Source organism: Oreochromis aureus, linkage group 7 (assembly GCF_013358895.1).
Source record: "Oreochromis aureus strain Israel breed Guangdong linkage group 7, ZZ_aureus, whole genome shotgun sequence".
Classification (NCBI taxonomy): domain Eukaryota; kingdom Metazoa; phylum Chordata; class Actinopteri; order Cichliformes; family Cichlidae; genus Oreochromis; species Oreochromis aureus.
The window spans coordinates 45,393,187-45,414,119 of NC_052948.1; the positions used below are offsets into that span (position 1 = coordinate 45,393,187).

General features: G+C 38.0%; 1 protein-coding gene and 1 long non-coding RNA gene across 2 annotated transcripts in view; both read left to right on the forward strand.

Moving 5' to 3' along the window:
* Positions 1-10,889, forward strand: part of LOC120441102 — a 29,496-nt gene extending 18,607 nt beyond the window's left edge. Inside the window, exons 2-3 of the long non-coding RNA XR_005613769.1 lie at positions 9,440-9,490; positions 10,681-10,889. This is a non-coding gene — a long non-coding RNA (uncharacterized LOC120441102). The remainder of the gene's footprint in view (positions 1-9,439; positions 9,491-10,680) is intronic.
* Positions 10,890-12,046: 1,157 nt separating this feature from the next.
* The window catches only part of rgs3a (regulator of G protein signaling 3a), a 130,831-nt gene continuing 121,944 nt past the window's right edge, over positions 12,047-20,933 (forward strand). The window contains exons 1-3 of the mRNA XM_039614803.1: positions 12,047-12,097; positions 14,437-14,505; positions 18,758-18,818. Coding sequence (XP_039470737.1) covers positions 12,051-12,097; positions 14,437-14,505; positions 18,758-18,818 — 177 coding nt within the window. The 5' untranslated portion in view covers positions 12,047-12,050. The remainder of the gene's footprint in view (positions 12,098-14,436; positions 14,506-18,757; positions 18,819-20,933) is intronic.

Genomic DNA, 20,933 nt, shown 5'->3' on the forward strand with positions numbered 1-20,933 from the left:
ACGAGTAAGACTAAAGGACAAAAAGAGCAGAATTTCATGAAAAGATTACCTTGCCAGCTTTTCAGCATAGTGATGGAAAACAGAAAGAAATTACTTTGAGGTTGTGCAGAAACTAAAGAGAGAGGGAGAAGAATGGATTGCACTGACTAACAGCCAATTCTTTATGCAGATGTCCCTCAAACTTATGCTGTCTCTGTCCTCTCATTTGAACATGAAGGAAGTCTTTATGGTTGGGGTCATTTGTGCAGCACATGTAAGACATCCTAAATGTACTGCAGATAGTGTAGCTTAGAAAGTCTGAGTGTTTTGGTGGATTTAAATTCAGTAGTCAATTTATAAGTAAATCTTTATTCTGACTTTGCTGTACTCATATTCTACAGCGAGCACATCAGTATAAGTTTCTCTCATCTTGTCTCATTTTTAAAAGCTGTTACTCTTTGCCTCTCTCCTTAAATGTCTTTGCTCGAATTGCATTTGTCTTGCAGTATTTTACCGCTGCTGTATGAGTTTTGCTATTCAAATGAATGACATCAGAAAACACAGACAAGCTGATTTCACTATTTTTGTAACTTGTTGTGCAACTTGAAGAAATAGATACAAAACACATTCAGGAAAATAGCTTGATGTAAATAAAACAGAACACTACTTAATATTTAATATGGAGTATTGCTATATTTTACATAACATATCTTTGCTCACTGTGTAAAACCTTAGGTAGGTTTTTAAATTGCTGTAAGTTTGCCTTTTTCTCAAAGTTGATACCAGTTTGTAAATTGATAATACACAAGTGTGTTGGTACATCTCTAGTGTAAAAAAGAAGTGGAGCAAAAGTTGAAGTTAAATAAGGATTGAAGTGAAGTTATGTGTTAATTTCCATTTAAATGAACAGTGTCTGGAAGTTGGTAATAGTTTGGATTTTTACAACACTGTGGCTGTGTCTCAAACACAACACACATACACAGATGTACACGCACACACATACGCGTGCACACACACACACGCACACGGGCACGTGTCTTCTAGTCAATTTAATAAATATTTTCAGGGTTTTGTGTTTTATTCTTTCCTGTCTAATTTCTTTTAGTGTAACCGTCTCTGCTGCTGCAACCTGCTGAATACTTTTATTGTTAAGGAGACTCATTAGTTTTTACTGTCGCTACAAAAAGCCTCATTCTAGACCTTTTATTGTGCTGTATTATTTTAATTAAAGACTTTTTTCCCTTTCTGTAAAGGTTGTCAGGTTGGCATCTCTATAACAAAGAGAGCTTGTTTTCCCCTAACCTTCACCTGAACAAGCCTGGCATTTTAAATTCCTGCTCTGAATCCTTCAATACGCAGAACAGCAGAGCATCTTTGCCACCCAAGGATACATTCATTGCATATCTAAAAAGCCAAAGCAGTGGATGAAGAAAAAGGTAGAGTGCATTTCTTCGGCTCTTTAAAGGTATCACAGCAATATATTCAATTCAAGTCCACTAAATTTACAGTGCTGAGCAAAAGTCTTGAGCAAGCGCTCATTTCAAAGGAACAAGCGGTAGGCCTAAACAACGATCTGTAGCATATGAACAGCATTTGAAAGTGTTGTCCTTAAGAAACAGAAGAGAATACAGCAAAGATCTGACACAGGACCTGGCCGTTCAGCTGATCCATGTACTGTTTGTTGAAGCCTCATCAGAAATGGTCTCAGTGCAAGGGTAGCTGTCAAGAAGGCAGTACTTAAGGAAGAGAAACAGAAAAAGCAGAGGTATGCCCAATTACACAAGAACTGGACTGGACATTCTTTGGGACATTTTTGCTTTTATTGGATTTTGTAAAGATTGATGAATTATGAACACGTAAAAGTACTGTCAGGTTTTGATCCGCCATGCAATTCTGCCTGGAAAGTGTCTGATTGGCAATGGCTTAATTTTTCAGTATGATAATGATCTCATGGCCAGTGCAATGAAAGCATAACTGTATAGAAAAGCACCAAGTAGTATGCTATCAGTCATGGATTGGCCACCTCAGAGCCTGGACCTCAACATTATTAAAGTAGAGTGGGATCATCTAAAGGCAGCTAGCATCCAAAGAAAAGCTTTGAATGTCCTTCAAGAAGCCTGGAGAACTGTTCCTGAAGACTACTTAAAGAAATTACATAAAAGTGAGAGTTCGCACTGTGTGGAAAAATAAAGGTGTTCATACTGAAGGTTGTTGACTTTCAAGTCAAGATCTCATTTTCCTTACAAAACATTAAGAAAGGATTGGCACAAAAACACAGAACTGTGTGCAGTCTGGCACACCAAATTTGGTATTTGATCCATCATTGTGCTTTGCTGAAAAATAGAAACTCTATGGTTTTCTTTTTTTTTTTTGCCTGATGAGCTTTTAATCTCCATGGGAATGTCTCTGATCATAGTAGATTGGATAGTCATGTACAATTCCGAGAAACTGATTCACAGTAGAGTGTTTCAATGTTTCTGGATTTCTGAATAAGTGTAGTTATAAGGTTAACATTTGTAGTTTTGAGTGACGGCTGAACAGCTTAAGCATGAATTATGAAATCTAGTAGAGATATTCTTGTCTCCATTATATTTATTAGAATTTATAATTTTTTGTTATTCTTTTTTATTCTATCATCAGGTCAAATATGTATAATAAAAGTACATATCCACCAGTTGTAACTGTACCCTAGAATGAGTACGTCTTACCTGTTTAACATGCTATTCATGAATTTAAGAAAAACTGTATATTGTTTCGATTTGAACTGCCAGCTTCACAGTATTGTTTGCGTGGCTCTGAGCTTGTCTTGTGTAATGATTAAGCTCAAGACTGTGATCTTTTCTTGACCGCAACCTGGATAGCCTCCAAACAGAGAACTCTTGTGCATGGAGATTATTTTTGGATGACAGGGTTAGTTTGATGGCTACAGTACATAGTAGCTCTCTGTCCATGAGGGCATTGGAGTGGAATTGCGTGCGTGCTTATGTGTCGAGTGTTTTCACTTGTGCACATACTGACTCACCGTGTGCTGTCTCATCTGCTATGCTCGATTAAGTCAGTTCTCATCTCACAGGCTGTAACCTCTGCTTCTAAAATGTCGACATCCTGCCCTGACAGTCATTGTGCTTTCTGTAAGGACAGCTCTGTTCTTCTACTTAGTGCCTCCTTTTGGTTTAGTTTTTTCTTTCTCTGTGTTAGGTGATATGGCAGTGACTGTATTTTGATAGTATTAACTATTTTCCATGGTATCACCTGCTGTGTTATGCAAATTAAAATACAGCAGAAGCGATATGTTTCTGGTGTTTATTAAGTGCAACATTTTTGTAACGCTTTAAAATAAAGCCCACGACTTGGGATGTAATTCTTATTCTTATATATATTTTATTTGAAATTACATTTAATTTTGTAATTATATTTACGTACAAATACTGTAAGGCAGCGGTCCCCAACCCCCGGGCCTCGGACCGGTACCGGTCCGTGAGTCGTTTGGTACCGGGCCGCGAGAGTTGAGGCTCAGGTGTGAAATGTATGGTTTTCAGGTTTTTTATCAGTTTTCAGCGTTATTTTGTTATCGTTTTTATCGTTAACTCGTTTTTCCTGGGTCTTTTCATGTGTGTTATGAATAAATCTTCTTTTTTTCGGTACCGATACTAGTTTTATTTTGTTGTATTTATCCGCGACACCTTAAAGGCCGGTCCGTGAAAATATTGTCGGGCATAAACCGGTCCGTGAGGCAAAAAAGGTTGGGGACCGCTGGTTTAAGGTATACACACTACAATAAGGGGGTAAGAAATCAGGTTTTCACAAGAAGCAAAAAAAAAATAAAAAAAATACTGTAAGTAATTTTAAGTACTGATAAGTAACTATCTGATCTTATAATGATGGAGCCAAGTCTAACAATTTTTTTTCTTTCACACTTACTGCTCAAACATGACTTTGAAAAGAAGTACACAGGAAAGGAGTGTCCCTTTTCCTGTGAAATAACTAAAGTTACACATTACATAAAATGACCTACTTACCCACCTACTAGACTACTTAAATTACAGTATGTCCAGTCTCTATCTAGTGTGCCTACCTTTACGTGTTTATTAGTAAAAATAATTACATTGTAATTGATTTTATTTTTAACATGTTCAAAATAAAGATTCAATTCAATTCAATTCAATTCTGAATTGGGCAGTAACGTGTAATCCGATTACTTTTTCAAGTAACGAATATAGGGATTATTATTCCCAAAAAAGTTATTAGATTACTGTTACTTTCCCGTAAGCACGCTGCATTACTGCGCTACTAAACCGTGATTTTGTTTGTGAGAGTGTCTCGTCACAGTGATGTATGTGCGTGCAACGTCCGTGGCAGCAACAGACGTGTGTAGATCAACAATAGATAATATGGAGTGTGAGAGAGAGTACGACCATACAGTGTTTAAAGCTTGGAAGTACTGACATTACTTTGAGTTTGATTAAAAAGTGACAAAACCAGCGTCCAATGTACACTCTGCGTGGGAAGAAGTCTTCAAATCTGAGCAAGCACTGAGCACGCTGCTCAGATAATCACTAATTAGTAACTAATTACTATTTTCACGTAATTTGACCAACACTGATTGTAATTTTAAATAAAATATTTTGAAATTCTATTACACAGAAATTATGCCCTTAGTCATGGGTTGTATTGTAAAGTGTTACCAAAAGCTTTTAAACTTTTTAAGCACTAGATTTGTCATACCACTACTGGACATCTTTAAATGGATTTTGTTTGGGCTCTTATAATAAACCACTTTTTCTCACCCGAATGTGTGAAAAAGCTTCATGGTAATATTACTATAACTGCTGCAGGCAGGAAATAGTTGAGTATAGAGGTGAAAAACATCATTTTAATCATCACAGCATTCACAGTTATGTTTATGTTCATACAGCCACTCCACATATGATGTTTTTGCATGTAACTACATAATAATAACAAAAGTAGAAACTTGTTATGGTGACTAGATGTAACATTATGGAGAAAGAACAAATGACATTGAACATGATGCATGCCTACTGTTAGAGTCTTTATTAATTCTATGTTAAAAGACCTGTTTTGTATCATGCTTTAAGCCCTACAGCTTTAAAGACATTAACTCAAGTCTTGCTTGTTCATCTTAATAAATTCTGTTTATTGGCACTTACTATAATCTACCAGAGGTTTTACAGTCCTTTGCTGCAGGCCGTCTCTGCTGTCATCAGCTTCCCAGAAAAGCCTTACAGTGAGGGGACAGCTTCTTTCCACTGTTTTTAGAAGGCGCTGTGGGTGAAAATGGTTTGACAATGTCATATATGTTGTGCCTCTTGTCTTAAACTGGATCCACACAAATTTTACACAGAAAGGAAGTATTAGTTACACTGTTATGACTCCTGTAGAAGCAGTACACCTGCCTTGTTGAAATCAGATTGGGTTAAGAGTTAAGATGCTCAAAGAGAAAAATGACATTCAGTTATTTCTTGATTTTTTTTTCTTTTTTTTGGGGTAGATGTTTTTGATAGATAGGGTGTGTACTTTTTTGTCTATTCTGTCCTCCTGCTTGCAATCTGGAGTCAGTTTTATTATGCAGTGTTGAAAGATGTTTCAGTTCCTTTAATTCATTTGGAAGAGACAGGAGTGAGGAGGCTTGCTGGAGAAGTAATAGAGGATGTGCAGATGTATCCTTTGCAGAAGTGTTTTTGCCTGTGATGCGTGAAAGAGGGGTGATGCACAGCTTGAATATACAATGCCAGGAGGAGGACTCTAGAAATAAAAACATCTTTGCATTTATAGGACATTTTATTATTTAAGACACTTTCTGCCCTTAACAGTTTATGTGTGTGATTAAAGAGAAGGTATATCTTGTCATATTTTGTTAAAAGTAGCCCTAAATACACTCACCAGTCACTTTATTAGGTACACCTTTCTAGTACTGGATTGGATCCCTTTTTCCTTAAGAACTTTCTAAATTCTCTGTGGCATAGATTCAACGAGTTGCTGGAAGCATTCCTCTGAGATTTTGCTCCATATCGACTTGATAGCATCACTCAGCTGCTACACATCTATCATGTGAATCTCCCATATCGGCACACCCCAAAGGTGCTCTATTGAATTCAGATCTGGTAACTGCAGAGGCCCTTTGAGCACAGTGAACTAACTGTCATGTTAAAGATACCAGTTTGAGATCATTTAAGCTTTGTGAGATAGCGTTTTATCCTCGTGGAAGCAGCCATCAGAATCAGAAGACTGGATGAACATGGTTGTTAGCAATACTCGAGTAGGTTGTGGTATTTAAATATTACTCAAGAAAATATCCCCCACGCCATTACACCCACCACCACCACCATCAACAACACCCTCAGTGTTGATTAAAAATTCTGATCCAACCATCTGAATGTGGCAGCTAAAAGCGAGACTCATTAGGTAAGCCTGTGTAAATTGCAGCCTCAGTTTCCTGATGTTAGCTGATGTTAGCTGAGCGGACTGGCACCTGATGTTCTGTTGCTGTGTTTCATCTACTTCAAGGTTCGAAAAGAGATGCTCTTTTGCATACGCTGGTTGTAAATAGTGGTTAATTGAGTTACTTTTTCCTTCCCATCAATTTGAAGCAGTCTGGTCATTCTCCTCTGACCTCTAAAATCAAAAAGATATTTTTGCACAGAGAACTGCTGCTCACTGTCTTCTCTCTTTTTTTCCTTCTCTGTAAACCTCAGAGATGGCTGTGTGGGAAAATTCCAGTCAATCAGAAGTTTCTGAAATATTCACACCAATCCATCTGGCACCAACAGCCATACTACATCAGAATCACTTAAATCCCCTTTCCTCACCATTCTGTTGTGCAGATTGAACTTCAGCATGTGGTCTTAATCATATTCACATATTGAATTGCTGCCATGTTATTGGCTGATTAGATATCTCCATTAAGAAACATTTGAACCATATGTATCTATCAAAGTGGCCATGACAGTCCATATGTTGTCATGAACACTGTTCGTGTTCAATACCATCTGATATGATAAAATACTGTAGCAGCTGGCTACAACAAAACAGAGGACAGATTGTCCTCTTGACACAATGTGACACAATGTGACACAATGTGACACAATGTGCTTGTGTCACATTTTATATTGAACTGACATCAACTTTAAATGTTAGCTCTGTTGCAAGGATGTCTCATTTTTGTTAAATGGCTGTTTCTCGACCCCTCTCTCTCCAACACAAGAGATGGAGGCAAGGATATTGAGGATGTACAAAGTGGGAAAAGAGGAGACTGAATATCCACATAAAGAAACAGGAACTTAAATTTTTGCAACCTATATTATGTTCTGTTAACATAATTGTATATACATTTGTTAGAGATGGATCTGGCTTCTGGGTTTGAAAAGCTGAAGTCTTTGGCACCCTTACCCTACAACCTCATTCACTTGTTTCAAGTCTTGGTGGATTTCCAACACAAAGTTCATTTTGCTCTCCCCATCTTCACTCACTTCAGTGATGTTTGGGCCAGCTCGTGCAGTGCTCGGTCTTGGGTCACGGTTCCTCACCGCACTTAGAGCTCAATGTTTAGTAGTGTTTCAAAATCCCTGCCAGTCAATCACTAACCCTGGCATCTTTCATTACACCCGTAGCCCTTTCAATCCCACTCCTTTCACATCTTAGTAACCTGATTATTGGGTGGGTGGTATCGTGACAAACAGGTGTCAACAATAGCTTTAAAACAACCAAATGTGAACAATGAAAACGGTCATAGGCTTCATAATGGGACCTTACCAACCAGATGGCTATTTTATATATATATAAATATATCTTTTTATACTGTGTATATTCTGTATAATATAGCATCTTTATTAAACTCATTTCATTCATTTGATCTGTGTCAAATAGGAAAAAAAATAATGGTTCAGGGACTTCTTTAGAAAAGGAAAACACTTGCATGTGTGTTTTATTTATGGGCTGTTGTTTTTTTTTTTTTACCAGAAACAACAAAGTGACATTTACCAAATGTAAAACCAATGAAACCTCACTACTCCTTAGTTATTACACTGATTACATATAATTAGATTGTTTTTTACTGAAATGTTTTCTGGAAAATGACCCATACTTTATTATATAATTCTGTGTTATTTTTCTATAACCTCTGACTCCCAGCTGTCAGTGTTCAGACTGTCTTTCTTTGGTCTTATTTTTTTTCTCGCTCATCTGGATTTTTTGCATATCTCTTTGGTTTAGCTTTTATCAACATTGCCAAATACAGCAGGCAGAGTTTGGTACTTTAGAGACTACTTCATGACCCATCCTGTTCAGACCAGGAAGATATTTCTCACAGTGTTTTCACTTTGTTCTTCCACTGCGGCCAGGAGCACAAAGCCATGCCAAGTTTAGTGTGGGAACGACAAACATCTCTTGCACCCCAGCTACAGAAGTGCCAGTGGCGTTATCACACAATGAGGCACCCTCATTTTAGCTTCAGACTGTGCTTTTATGAGGAGGATTAATTAAAAATAGCACAAAGGAGATGTTAGCAATGGCCATGTCAACATGGTTAGCAAGTCTCCTAGAGTTGTGGAAACGTACAGGAAAGAAGAGAGAGAGAAAAACCTGTAGACAGAAAGTGTGAGCAAGAAGGAGAAAAAGTGACAGGTCATAGCGGACGATGACAGCCGTACGTACACACAAAGTTTTGGCGACTTGATGCTAAAAACTGAAGTGAGAAAAAGTCACAAGTTGCAGCCAGAAATTGCACAAACACACACTCACAAATGCTATCAGACCCTAGAGGCTGTTTAATCTTTACCAGGTATTATACTTGCAAATAGGTTTAACAAACAAATAAACAAAAAAGGTCAGTGTGGTATTTCATTATGACGATTTCAACAGACTGATGAGATCCTTAAAACAAACTTTAGATGTCTGTTAAAGTTATATATCAGATGCAGAGCAGTTAAAAATATGAAAATATACTTATCAGTTTTTCTGAGCGCTAAATGAGAAAGCTGCTACTGTTCTCACATCTGTGACACATCAATCCACACCCAGGAAATTCTTAACTTACTGCCTGACGTCTTGTATTCAGTGGTAGACAATTTTTTTTTGGCCGGGCATAATAAGAGGTGTGAAGGTACAAGCATTTGCATATGCGCTGAGCATCCAATTCCTCGGATTAACATCTCATTATGGGAGCTACTGATAGACGGTGAGAACTACAGATTAAAACTAATAAAAATGAAAAATAGCTCAAAATGTTGAATAGTGAGTTTTGTAAGGCTGTATGGCAGTCAGCAGTTATGGTACAAGTCTGTTTAACAACTGCAGCAAGACTGCTGCCAAAAGTGGTCCATCATATAATGCTAAGCTGTGCTTTAAAATATAACAAGTTGCTGAACTGTTCCTTAATATAAAATATAATACCTGAGGGTGATCTGTCAGCTTTTTATAATATTCTTTCTCTTATTTTCCACAGGTCAGCTCAAGCTTTCAGTCATCCCACAGAATGAAGTGCTTGTTGTCAGTGGTGAGTCCTGTTATAGGTCGTTCATGTTCTCTTTGTTTATTTCTGTGAAAGCAGAACCTCAATGTGAAAATAAATGGAACACTTTGTCAAGAAAACAATAGCAGAATGCTCAATTAGTATGCCCTGGTTTCAACATTTCATTTTTATTGTTTTCATTTTACTATAGAGCTGTAAAACAATGCATTCCTGCTTGGGAATGGTCAAATATTGATAAAATGATATGGAAAATACTGAAAGGCAACCTTGGTCTGATAGCAAAACAATCTATTTAAATTGTTTAGCTGTTTCTTAATATAAAACATAATCGTTAAGCACGATCTGTCATGTTCTTTGTGACAGTCAACACGACTTTATAAATATTTCAACAGGCAATACCTTTTTGTGTCTTTCAGTGCCCGTTTTGTTCAAAGCAGAGAGGCGTCACTATGACAACTAAAACAGTAAACATTGAATTTTAACCCAAACTGTGAGATTTTTTTTTCTAAAACTAACCACATAGCTTTTAATGTGTAAACTTATCAAACTTATTTTAAATTGCTAATGTTAATAATAATATAATTATAAATTCTATGACATGCATGACTTGAGCTTGGGTCTCTGATGTGAGTAGCCAAATGACTCACTCCACCATTAAACCTTTGTAGCTGTCCAAATGTGTATTTTTGCACCCTTTAAAAGTGGGAAATGATAATTAGACGGACAAAAAATTGTGTTGAAGGACACCGAAATAGTATTTGTGTTAGTAGATCAGAGATAGTGGCTGTTTCAGGAATTGTGAGACTGCCTTGAATTTGCATCATATGAATGTTAAATGGGACCGTCAACCGCTCAAATTACGATAGGCGACAGTCTGTGCCTGGGTTGGTGGGTACATTAATCCACAGAAGGGAAGTTGTTTATTTTGATGTCAAACCAACTAAACCCAAGCACCCTTCCAGACATATTTTGCATCCCTGTTATTTCTCTGTGTCATCTATATTTGGTCATGCAGTATTGGATTCAGACTTGATATGATCTTTTGGTTTTGCACTGCACGAATAAAGTGTTGCTTAAGAAGAGGTAAAGGTCACCAAAAATGTTACTACATGCACCCAGATGCAGGCCACTTTAGATTTATTGGATTTATACTAAATATATTTAGTGTTTTATAGATTTGTCTTATTTTTATTATTATTATATTACTTAATCAGTTTCAGATCGGAGCGCCAGGACCTCCAGCTCTGACTGGTACCTGATCTACAGACCCCTGAACCTTAACCCACCCCATGGGCTAAGGTTCAGCCACCAGCTGTACTACCCAGCCTGACTCCAGAGTAGGATCCAATTAACCATGTCCCAGGCGTGGTACGCCAGACCTGTGATTTATTATGTTGCATAGAGGTTTCCTGAATCACTTTTTGTCTGGCCCCTCACCCAGGATCTGCATGGGTGACCCTACCAGGGGCAGATTGCTCCTGACAACTTAGCTCCCAGAATCACTGGAACGCACAAACACCTCAACCTTGATAAGGTGGCAATTGAGCTAAATTTACCGTCAGTCTACATTCCTACCCTTACCCATGGTCACAAGCTGTGGGTAGTGACTGAAAGAATAAGATTGCGGATACAAGCAGCAGAAATACGTTTCCTTTGAAGGCTTGCTGGGCTCTCCTTTAGAGATAGGGTTCCTCACTCTATCTCTAGGGTGAGGAGCTTGGTCATTCGAGAGGGACTTGGAGTAGAGCCGCTGCTCCTCAACATTAAAAGGAGCCGGTTCAGGTGTTTCGGGCATCTGACTGTGCCCCTTGGACGGCTCCCAGGTAAGATATTCTGGGCATGTCGTACCAGGAGAAAGCCCCAGGCAAACACACAAGAATGAATTCTGATTTAGTGTTGTACCACGACAATAAAATGCCTTTGCTGGAAATGGTAAGGTCTGAGAACAGTTCATTAAAGTCTGATTTACTCACAGGAATTGCAGCTGTTTCTAGAAAGCGTGCTGATTTCCTTTTTCAGTTCTCAGCCACTGGAAATACTTTATGGTTTCCTGCAAATCATTTTCACAGCTTGTTATTTCACACGTCAGACAGCCCCATATTCGTTTTTCACATGCTCCAATGAGAAGCAAAAACTTGGGGGCGAGTTAATAGGAATCCAACAAGCTAAACATGGCAGCCCTTTGTTATTTAGAAGGAATAAAAGAGCTTGCCTGGTACATATGCTTTTATATTTTCTACTCTGTGGTGCAGAAGCACACACACACATGCTAAACGTGAACAAACTTTTTTTTGTACATTTTTGGCACATGAACAGAGCATTGATGTTCTTTATTAATGTGACCAGAAAGTCATTAAAATGTATTATGTGGTATTTGTACTTACTCACAGTTTTGGAGGCGAGAGACATGCTGAATGAGAGCCAGGAGCCATGTGACTCTTATGTTAAGGTATGTGCTACAGAACAGAATGATGAAAAAAGCCATTGTGGAAACTCTAGGACAGTAGTTAGTACTGTTTTTTCCTGTTCTCCTTAGGTTGGCTTGTTTCCAGATTCTGATCCCCTAGAAAGACAGAAGACTCAGATGGTTCCCCACTGTAGGAATCCCATCTTCTTACAAACCTTTTACTTGTAAGACTTTATCCAGTTGCTCATCTTGCATCATTTGCATTATTGTGATAGGCTGCAGTCTCTGTTGATGTTGCCCTGACAGTGACTAGGGCTGTGCCATATCTTACTGTTTGTATTAATACCGTTATAAACATTCAAGCCGGTATTAAGTGTCATACTGTAATTGAAATATTTACCAAAAATGTAACATATGTTATTGTTGTTTCATGTTATTGTGCGCAAATTTACAAGTAATGCATTTTACTGAGACATATACTTCATGTCAGGAGCTGGTATTTTTTGTATTGCATATTTTGTGGTGTCACCATGGCAACAAAGACAAAAAACATTTAAAATATGTGACAGATGTTATATTTTTTGTAAAAGTTAATCAAGTAGTGTCTTGATGAGTGCTCAGTCATCCTGGTAAGGAAATCCCCAAAAGCTGATTCTCTTGTTTCCAAACGTTTCTCCCACTGAAAACATTAAATCCAGATGAACAGAATCAACTTTTTGGGATTAATCAAGTAGTGTTTAATGGATAAACTGAATTGCCTAATGACAGACAACCTATTACTTTTTAAATACCTAACCCTAACCCAGTAGCTTTTAATGCATAACCCTAATTAAACAGCATTTTTAATTACCAATGTATTTAAAATGTTGGGACTGTTGGGACTCAGACTTACGTTGCTGGTTTCAAAGTCTGCACCACCCGTCCCATTTCCAAAGGTGGACTTTCTCTTGCTTTTTATTGAGAGCACATGAGAAAAAAGGGGAAACAAAATGCTGTTTTGAAACTTGTGTTGAGCAACACGTCGAGATACATATGAGATATAATAGACTGTTGTAAGACTGAGCTGCTTTACATCTAAAATAATCAAATGAGATAAAAACATAGGACAAGATGACAGAATTTAAGAACAGAAACATAAAATAAGAAAACCTGAGAAATAAAACTAAGAACTTATTCTGATTTAAAAACCAGAGAATAAAAGTGGATTTTCACATTACAAACTGTATTAACTTATTATTGTGGAATGTAAAAATCACGGTGAGTTGCTGGTCATTAAAAAGTGTTCCGAATGTACTAATCATGACAAACTGCTCTCCCCTACATGAACTTCTATTATAGGTTGAAAGTATTGGAATCAGTGAAATCGAGCGCAATTTGCAGTATTGCGCAGCACTAATGCTTACTCTATCGGATGCACAACAGCTAGACAGCCCAAGACATGTCTGAGAGCCAAAGCAGTCAGCACCCCCATGACCACAGCTAAAAAGGGACCTGTAACAAAGCGCAGTGCTTTGCAAAATATGCAAGGAAACTGTTGCCACTAGAGGTGGAAACCACGCGAGGCAAATTCACACCATTGCGCAGTGGAGATACACAAAGAAGAAATGCTAGCAGCTGGTGATATGTGATCCAAAATTAAACAAATGACTCAGTGAAGCATCACTGGAGCGCTCGCTAGTTGCACGACATATGAAGAGCAAACGGTGGATGGAAATTACTACTCTTGTTACACTGTGGGAAAGGAGAGCATCAAGCAACTGGTTAAAAAAGTCAAACTTGGCAGGCAGAAAACATTTTTCAATTTCAGTTTTATTATATGAAAATATTGCGCAGCTCATAAGGAGTTGTAACGTGAACCTAATTTTTAGTGTTTCTTAAACAGATATTTAAGCAGTTATTTTATAATTTCACTTAAGATTTCCAGGGTAAATACAGCCTAGGCTACTTTTGTGCTTACATTTGACTTTGCTGTGTACCTACTTTTGCACTACAATGCTGAAGCTTCTGGCACCTTGTGGCAATCGATTCACATTTTGAATTAGGCAGTCTATCATCAATGGCAGAACCTCACTGGGAAAGAAGACTGAAAAATTGCCCTTTCATTTTTGTTGCACTAATAAATACTGCTGCCTGCCAGCTGCAATCGCTGGTAAAATGTACCATTTTTATCTTTATTGTCAGAAATATCACTAATGCAGAGTTTCTTGAAAATTATTGTTATATAACGTCAAGGCTATATTGCCTAACAGCAACTGTATAGACATTTTCAGAAGGCAGCTAGCAACACACACACTAATCAGGAGTGCATCTGAAGTCACAGTGGACCCCTCGATTTCTTTTTCTCAGTTCAATCCGCTCGCTCTCCTTTTCCCATTTGTCTCTTTGCTGTGTTGAAGCAAGATCAGGCCCCAGGATAAGTGGCACATTTTTGGCTCAAGTTGAAATATTTAAAAGACTGATGTGTAAATTGTGTCTCAACATTAGCTTTCCTACAGTTTGTCTGCATAAACACACTGTCTCAATTTAGAAAGTACTTGACCTAGTTTCTTTTCTTTGTTTTCAGTGTTGTCAGTGAGAGGGACCTTCATAAGAGACTTCTTTTTACAATGTGGAACTCCAACTCCAAAACAAGGTAACTGCTGGGAAAGTTAACGAAGCTGATGTTGCCGATGATAACGTGATAGTAAAGATTATAATGGTTTTATATAATAATGCGTTTTTTATTGTTTATACTTGTCTTGAAATGTGGCACATTGGTGTTTCTACATCTTTGCAAAGGCACAACACTTCATCTGAGGCAGCAAAGTATTATTTTATAATTAATGTTGCTGCCTGCAGTGTGTGTAGTGTTTTTCGTATCTGAGTCTGGCAGAGGGAATGTGTTACTCTCGCCTGCCTGCCTTAGCAGACTTAAGCTGAAACAGGGTCATTGCTGGGGATGGAGGACACATGGTTGAGTGAGTCACAAATTTTGTTGTGCAATGTTGTATTGAGAGGAAAGAAGAAAAGTGTTTCTGTTATTTTGGAAATGCTGAAGAAAACACTTCATGGCTCCTTCAAGCCTCCGCTGAAGAAAACAGTAAAAATCTTCACGCCAATCTTCACAGTATTTTCCTTAAATGTCTCCTGTTTTCTGCATTAAAATCAAAACAAAAAAACAGCCCAATATATGTTTAACAAGTATTTCAAAAGATGCAGTTGTTTTATTTGCAAGGGGCAGACTTACATTAGTGGTCAAGTTCAGATCATGGAATGATTATAAAGATAAAGACCTTTTGGGAACGGTTTCTGGGACACAGATTAAGAGCGATTTTCGCATCTTTGGTAAGCAATTAAGCCTCATTCACACCAAATGTCTATATGGTATGAGGCTGGATAAAATCTCTGCCTGATTGCTTTGGTATCTTTTTATCTTTTATTTATTTCTCGGATTCCAAGTGTAATTTTCCTCAACCGGTAGGCACTAAGCCCTCCTTCTGGCCAGGTATATCCATTAAGTTAAAGATTAGATGTTCTGATTTTCATTGTTCAGAACAGCTGAGAGCCCGGGTTATTGAAGATTTACTTGCATGTAGCAGGCTTTGTTAACACATGTAAACAGAAAGACATCTCATACACAGCTGTGGATTCTTCAGATGCTCTGTAAAGCAAGGACAGTATTACAGTCCCCTGTAATAACCCAGGGCAGCATCTGTTCAGTGAATGCAGTCTGTCACTTCAGATGAACAGCAATCATCTGACCGTCTTCTGCAGTAGTTCAAGGAGGCCGATCTGTTGAGTCCAGTCTCATGCACTCAAGGGTATTTTATGTATTTATTGCATTCAAAGTAATATTCATATTGTTGCACATTAAAAAGACTGGTTTGGATCTTGTAAGTGCATCTGCAGACATGTTTCTGGTTGTTGTTAGCAATCATATGCATGACTTCCAGGGGCGATCTTCAGCCAAAGTGCTCCCGTGCCAGATTGATTCCTATAGATGAATACAGTCATGCTAACCTGCTGGTATAAGCAGGTCTTTTTGTAAATGTTAGAGTTGTAATGAAGCCCTGTGATTGTCGGGTGACATATCCAGGTTGTACGCTGCCTCTCATGCTGTGTTCATAAACATGTCTGATACAAACATACACAAGTTCAGTATAAAACGATACAAGGCACAGACAGAAATTCAGACAAGTGCTTGAATCACTCTTGGTTTGGACTGTTTGTGCATGTATATATTATAATCCTGCTTCTTTATTTTCTCTGTTCAAATCATTCTATTGTATCTAAAAAAGGTCTACATTGTACCAAATCTGCCTCGGGTGGCCCGCTGCCAGCATAGCAGAAATGTTTATTCGCAGCTGTGGCACGCTCTAAGCTTCACAGTGTTTGATCAGCGCTTGACTGTATAATTTTGAAAACAAAACAGAAGAAAAGAGATAAAAATACTGTAACAAAGAATCCTTTGGATGTGCTATAACCATTATGCATCTTTTATTTTCTTAAGTAATTTGTTTTGCAGAGTTAGTTGTGATGAATCTACAAAGTACCAATTTCTCATCATGGCAAGTGGCTGGCAATACAATATTGTGTATATTGGGTGTTGATGTGAAAAGACCAGCAATGTATTCATCGCTCTCTCCTTTAGCACTATGTCTTTAGCGCTCATTTCAAAGGGATTTGTGACAACAATAAAAATCCACTTATATACCGTACATTTACATTATTAAATGTCCAACAAACAAAACAGCTTATTATTCTTGTTTAACATCTATCATGAGATACAGATTGGAAAACAATTTCCAGTGATGCATTTTGTGCACTAATGAATATTTAAATATGTTTATCATAATAAAGGAAGGTGCCACAACTAGAGTGGTGAAGCCATTTGATCTGTTCTATACCATTTTGCACGCACCCTAATAGACTTTAGAGGAATATCTCTTACATGGTGAAGCATGTGCTTACACTGAGTCTCTATTCAGACACTTTTAGAAGCATTGTCTCTTATCAAGGTGTCTCAAATCAAAGATCTTGATAAGTTTAATGAATTTTGTAGCATCTGATTGCTGCACTAACAGCAATCACAGTTACAACATTGAAACAACATTGAAACAATTACAACATTTTCTGATGTCACAAACTACAAAACTCTTCTATACCAAAGGCAGCCGTTTAACATACATAAAGACCTCATCTCATTTATCTGTATTTGTTTTCCTATTGTTTTCTCTTGTTCTTAACTAATTGTGAAGCACTTTGGTCAACTTTGTTGCTTTTAAATAAATGTGCTATAGAACTAAATTTGATATTGATATTGATATTGAGACCAAATAACGATACAGCTCATATAATGTGGTAAAAAATAATATGCCAGTGTTAGTTAAGTATCTTTCAGTGGCAGAAACCATGAAACCAACATTGCTCACCACGTGTCTTCCTCCAAATGGTTTAAAAGTGGTCAGTGTTTTTTTTTTCATACTCAAGATGGTAACCACTGAAGATCAGAGGTGTACGACATGTCCTGTTTGTTTTTCGACAGTATTCAGTTATGCAATACTGTGCAAAAGTCCCGAGTCACCCTTCATTTCTTTGTAGTTTGCTTGGGATATGGGAAATAGGAGCAGTGAGTTACTGACAGATATGCAAACATACATTAAGTACAGAGTTTGTACAATTCTAATGAGCTTGAAAGTCAATATTTAGTACGCCCACCTTTATTCTTCAACACAGCCTGAACTCTGCTAGGCAAGATGTCTTTTTATTTTTTTACTTTGTCTTCTGGAATTGTTCTTTAGGCTTCTTGAAAGATATTCAAATCTGTTCTTTGGATGTTTGATACCTTTTGTTCTGTTATCTTTCAAGATGATCCTACACTGCTTCAATAATGTTGAGGTTAAGGTAGTGGGGAGGCCAATCCATGACTGATAGTGTTCCAGTGTGAGTTTTGGTTCTGTGGCAGGAGTTTTAAAGGTCCTTTCAGACCTTTAGCAAACCTCTACAATTATTGTTCAAGACCACTTCAAAGATTTACAACAAAGTCTGTCTCCTTGGAAGCAAAATACATTCTCACAGTACTGCCGCTACACTATCAAGGTGCTCCTCTCAGTGTAAATGAACGTATGCGCTCAAGTGTGAATACAGGATTTAGCACAGCTCAAAGGTGTTTGGATAACAATGTATTTCTATAGCAAAGAAGATACAAGTTATTGCAACCTACTCGGTGGTTTTGGAGGTTTTGGTGGTTTTATGTTACATAACAAAATATTGAATCTGTGGTTGAAGTGACAGAGTTGTACCAGTGGGCGACTATACTGGTGAAAATGTCTCACAGAGCTGCATCTGGATTCACTGGAAATTGTGGTGGTTTTGGACACTGGCTTGTTCTACTGAGTGGAGCCAAGAATTGTTTCAGGTTTTCATTTGTGCTGACGAGCGGTTTGGCCATCCAAAATACGAGCAGCTGCATTACTGCTGTCCAGCTGTGAGGCTGTCAAGACCTATTTTTCTGCTGTATGCATAATTAAACATCCATATTTCCTTCCACCACTACCATACACACACTCCTATAACTAAATTATATACATCAAATGTCAGTTATTGTTTCGTCTGCTTCCAACGTCGCCGTTTTCTCTCAAGGCGATAACCTTTTGCCTTCTGTTTCATTATAAATGAGTGTATGTGGTACTGTGGACAGCGTTAGGCTTTACAAATTCTGATATCAAGATGGAAAAACAGTATAAAAATTTAAAGACATTGATTTCTTATGTCTCTATTATTTAATGGTTATGTAGAATAAAAAGCACATTTCAGGTGTCTGACCTGAGTTAGATGATACATGGGTTTCATTGGGGTGTAATAATTGATTTTTTTCTATTCAATCATTCTGTCTGTATCAACAGGATAAGCACGCTGCTTGGCTGCATGAGCTTCGGTGTGCGCTCACTTATGGATCCAGACAAGGTAGGCTTAAACACTAAAGTAACAGATATACACACATTCTGTAAATGGTTTCCTGTTCAACTTTCACTCTGCATCTCTGTGTGTCTGTCTATTAGACCATGAATTTAAGAGTTTAATTCAGTGTGAATGAATTCCAGTGACCTCAATAATTTAGGAGGAAACACTTTAGGGTTACCAGTGTTAAAGCACGGCAGACTTGCCCGCAGATACTCGAGTGAAACACAGTTTGAGTCCTTCTCTCTTCTGAATTTTATGGGTCATACTCAAACAAGCACACATGCACTGCTTATTTAAGTCTCATGAAAATTAATGTCTGTCATTCAGTGAATCAGAGTTTTAAAAAACCACCTGCACCTGCAAATTCCCAGAAGACATAATAGAGTATGGCCAAACAAAATTTGATGTTGCATGTTGAGATTTCTGTAATGGAACTTCTTTCTTTTTTAAAGACAGTGACCCATACGGGCAAATATAAACAAGCAGTGTGTCTTAGGTGACCTTTAGCATCACTGGCTTCAATGACAAGAAGTCTGCGACTTTTCAGCCACAAGATAAAAAGGGACAAAGTTGAATTCTCTCATCGGTTTGTGTCTGAGCTGTCAAAAACGGCACATCCTGTTCTCATCGCACATACGCTGCTCAGCTGCTGCTGCTCTGCCCTGTGTGCTGAGCTTTGCTGGTGTGAGGACTGCGCACTCTCACAGATACTAAAACATGATTAAGCGTATATTCCGGTGGTGCAGTTGTGCTGTGCTCTCTTTCTTTGCGCTTTGAGCCCAGTGCAAGCGGCATGCTAGCACGCTCAGAATGGCAAAGCTAAATTGCTGAAGTTGTGCTTTGATAATGGATTAAGTATAATAATTCTAAGGCTGCTGTGACGCCATTAGTTTGGCAAGCATTTAATCATAAGCCCAAAAATAACAGGCCTCCTAGCCCTTGAGGCAAAGTCAGGGAATCACCAACCTCAGTGCGATCTGTTTTGCTGACATACTGTTAATATCTGTACCACTATTATTCTTGGTGGGATTACGCGTTTCAGATTTCAGATGCTTACTAACTACTACTTGCCAGGTGAAAGGGAGAAAACAAATGGTCACAAATGCACAGCAGGCAAAGTATGACACTTCATCCACACACCTACATGCTAACAGAGAAAAAGCACTGGGCCCCAGTCTTTCTCCCAGAGCTGTCCCAAGTGTTAGCAGATAAATGTGAGGTCCAAAAGTTCAGTGGTGTTCTTTGGCTGAGTCGGTTTTCCTCCACCGAGCAGCACATCCCTATAACTGCTTTTCTTAGCTCTTTCCCTTCACTGTTCAATTATTCAGCCCCAATTTATCCTTCTGTCTCTCCTCTGCCTTTGTAGATGTGCCTTTATTCTCTTGAAGCAAACCACATATTTACATTAAAAGCCATGCTTTAGCGGGTAGTGCAGTAACAAACGCCTGTTATGTAATACTTCTTTACTTGTATGTTGTTACACAATTAAGCCTCCTTAATTGTGTAAGACAGATATTTATCATACATTTGCTTTAAGGTGCATATGACTGTATCGCTGGACAATAAAGAAGCAGTTCAGCACCAACTTGAGGCTAAAAATCTTCTTGTATCTTTACTTCAGACTGTTAAATTCAAACTTTTAAAAGAGGCTTGCTGAGAAATAAGATTAGGAGAACAAGCATTAGAACTCCAGCAAGTCTTTTTTGTGGTTTAAACTGACATCGGCATCACTGACGAATGCTAACAACAGAAAGAAATTGTGCTTTAGTCAAGCGAACATCTTCCTTCCTCTAACATTTATCCCAATGAATATTTAATTGGCTTAATATGCTAATGAGGGAGATTTAGCTTTGAATCATAGGGAGTTGTGTCTCTTCATCCTCCCCGCCACATCCGTTATTCTCATCAGTTGTTTTTCATTCATCCTTTCCTACAAGTCTTTCCGTTTCTCTCCTCTTGGTTTATTTCAGAAGTGTTTGGGGCCTTACGAGCATTGGCTGCTTAACTTGCCTGTCACATCTTGTCATTTGTTTGCACCCTTTTGCCACATCGTGCTTTTTTTACATCTCTTATGTTTCCTACCTTCTCTTTTCGTCTCCCTCCTGACTAACAGCTCTG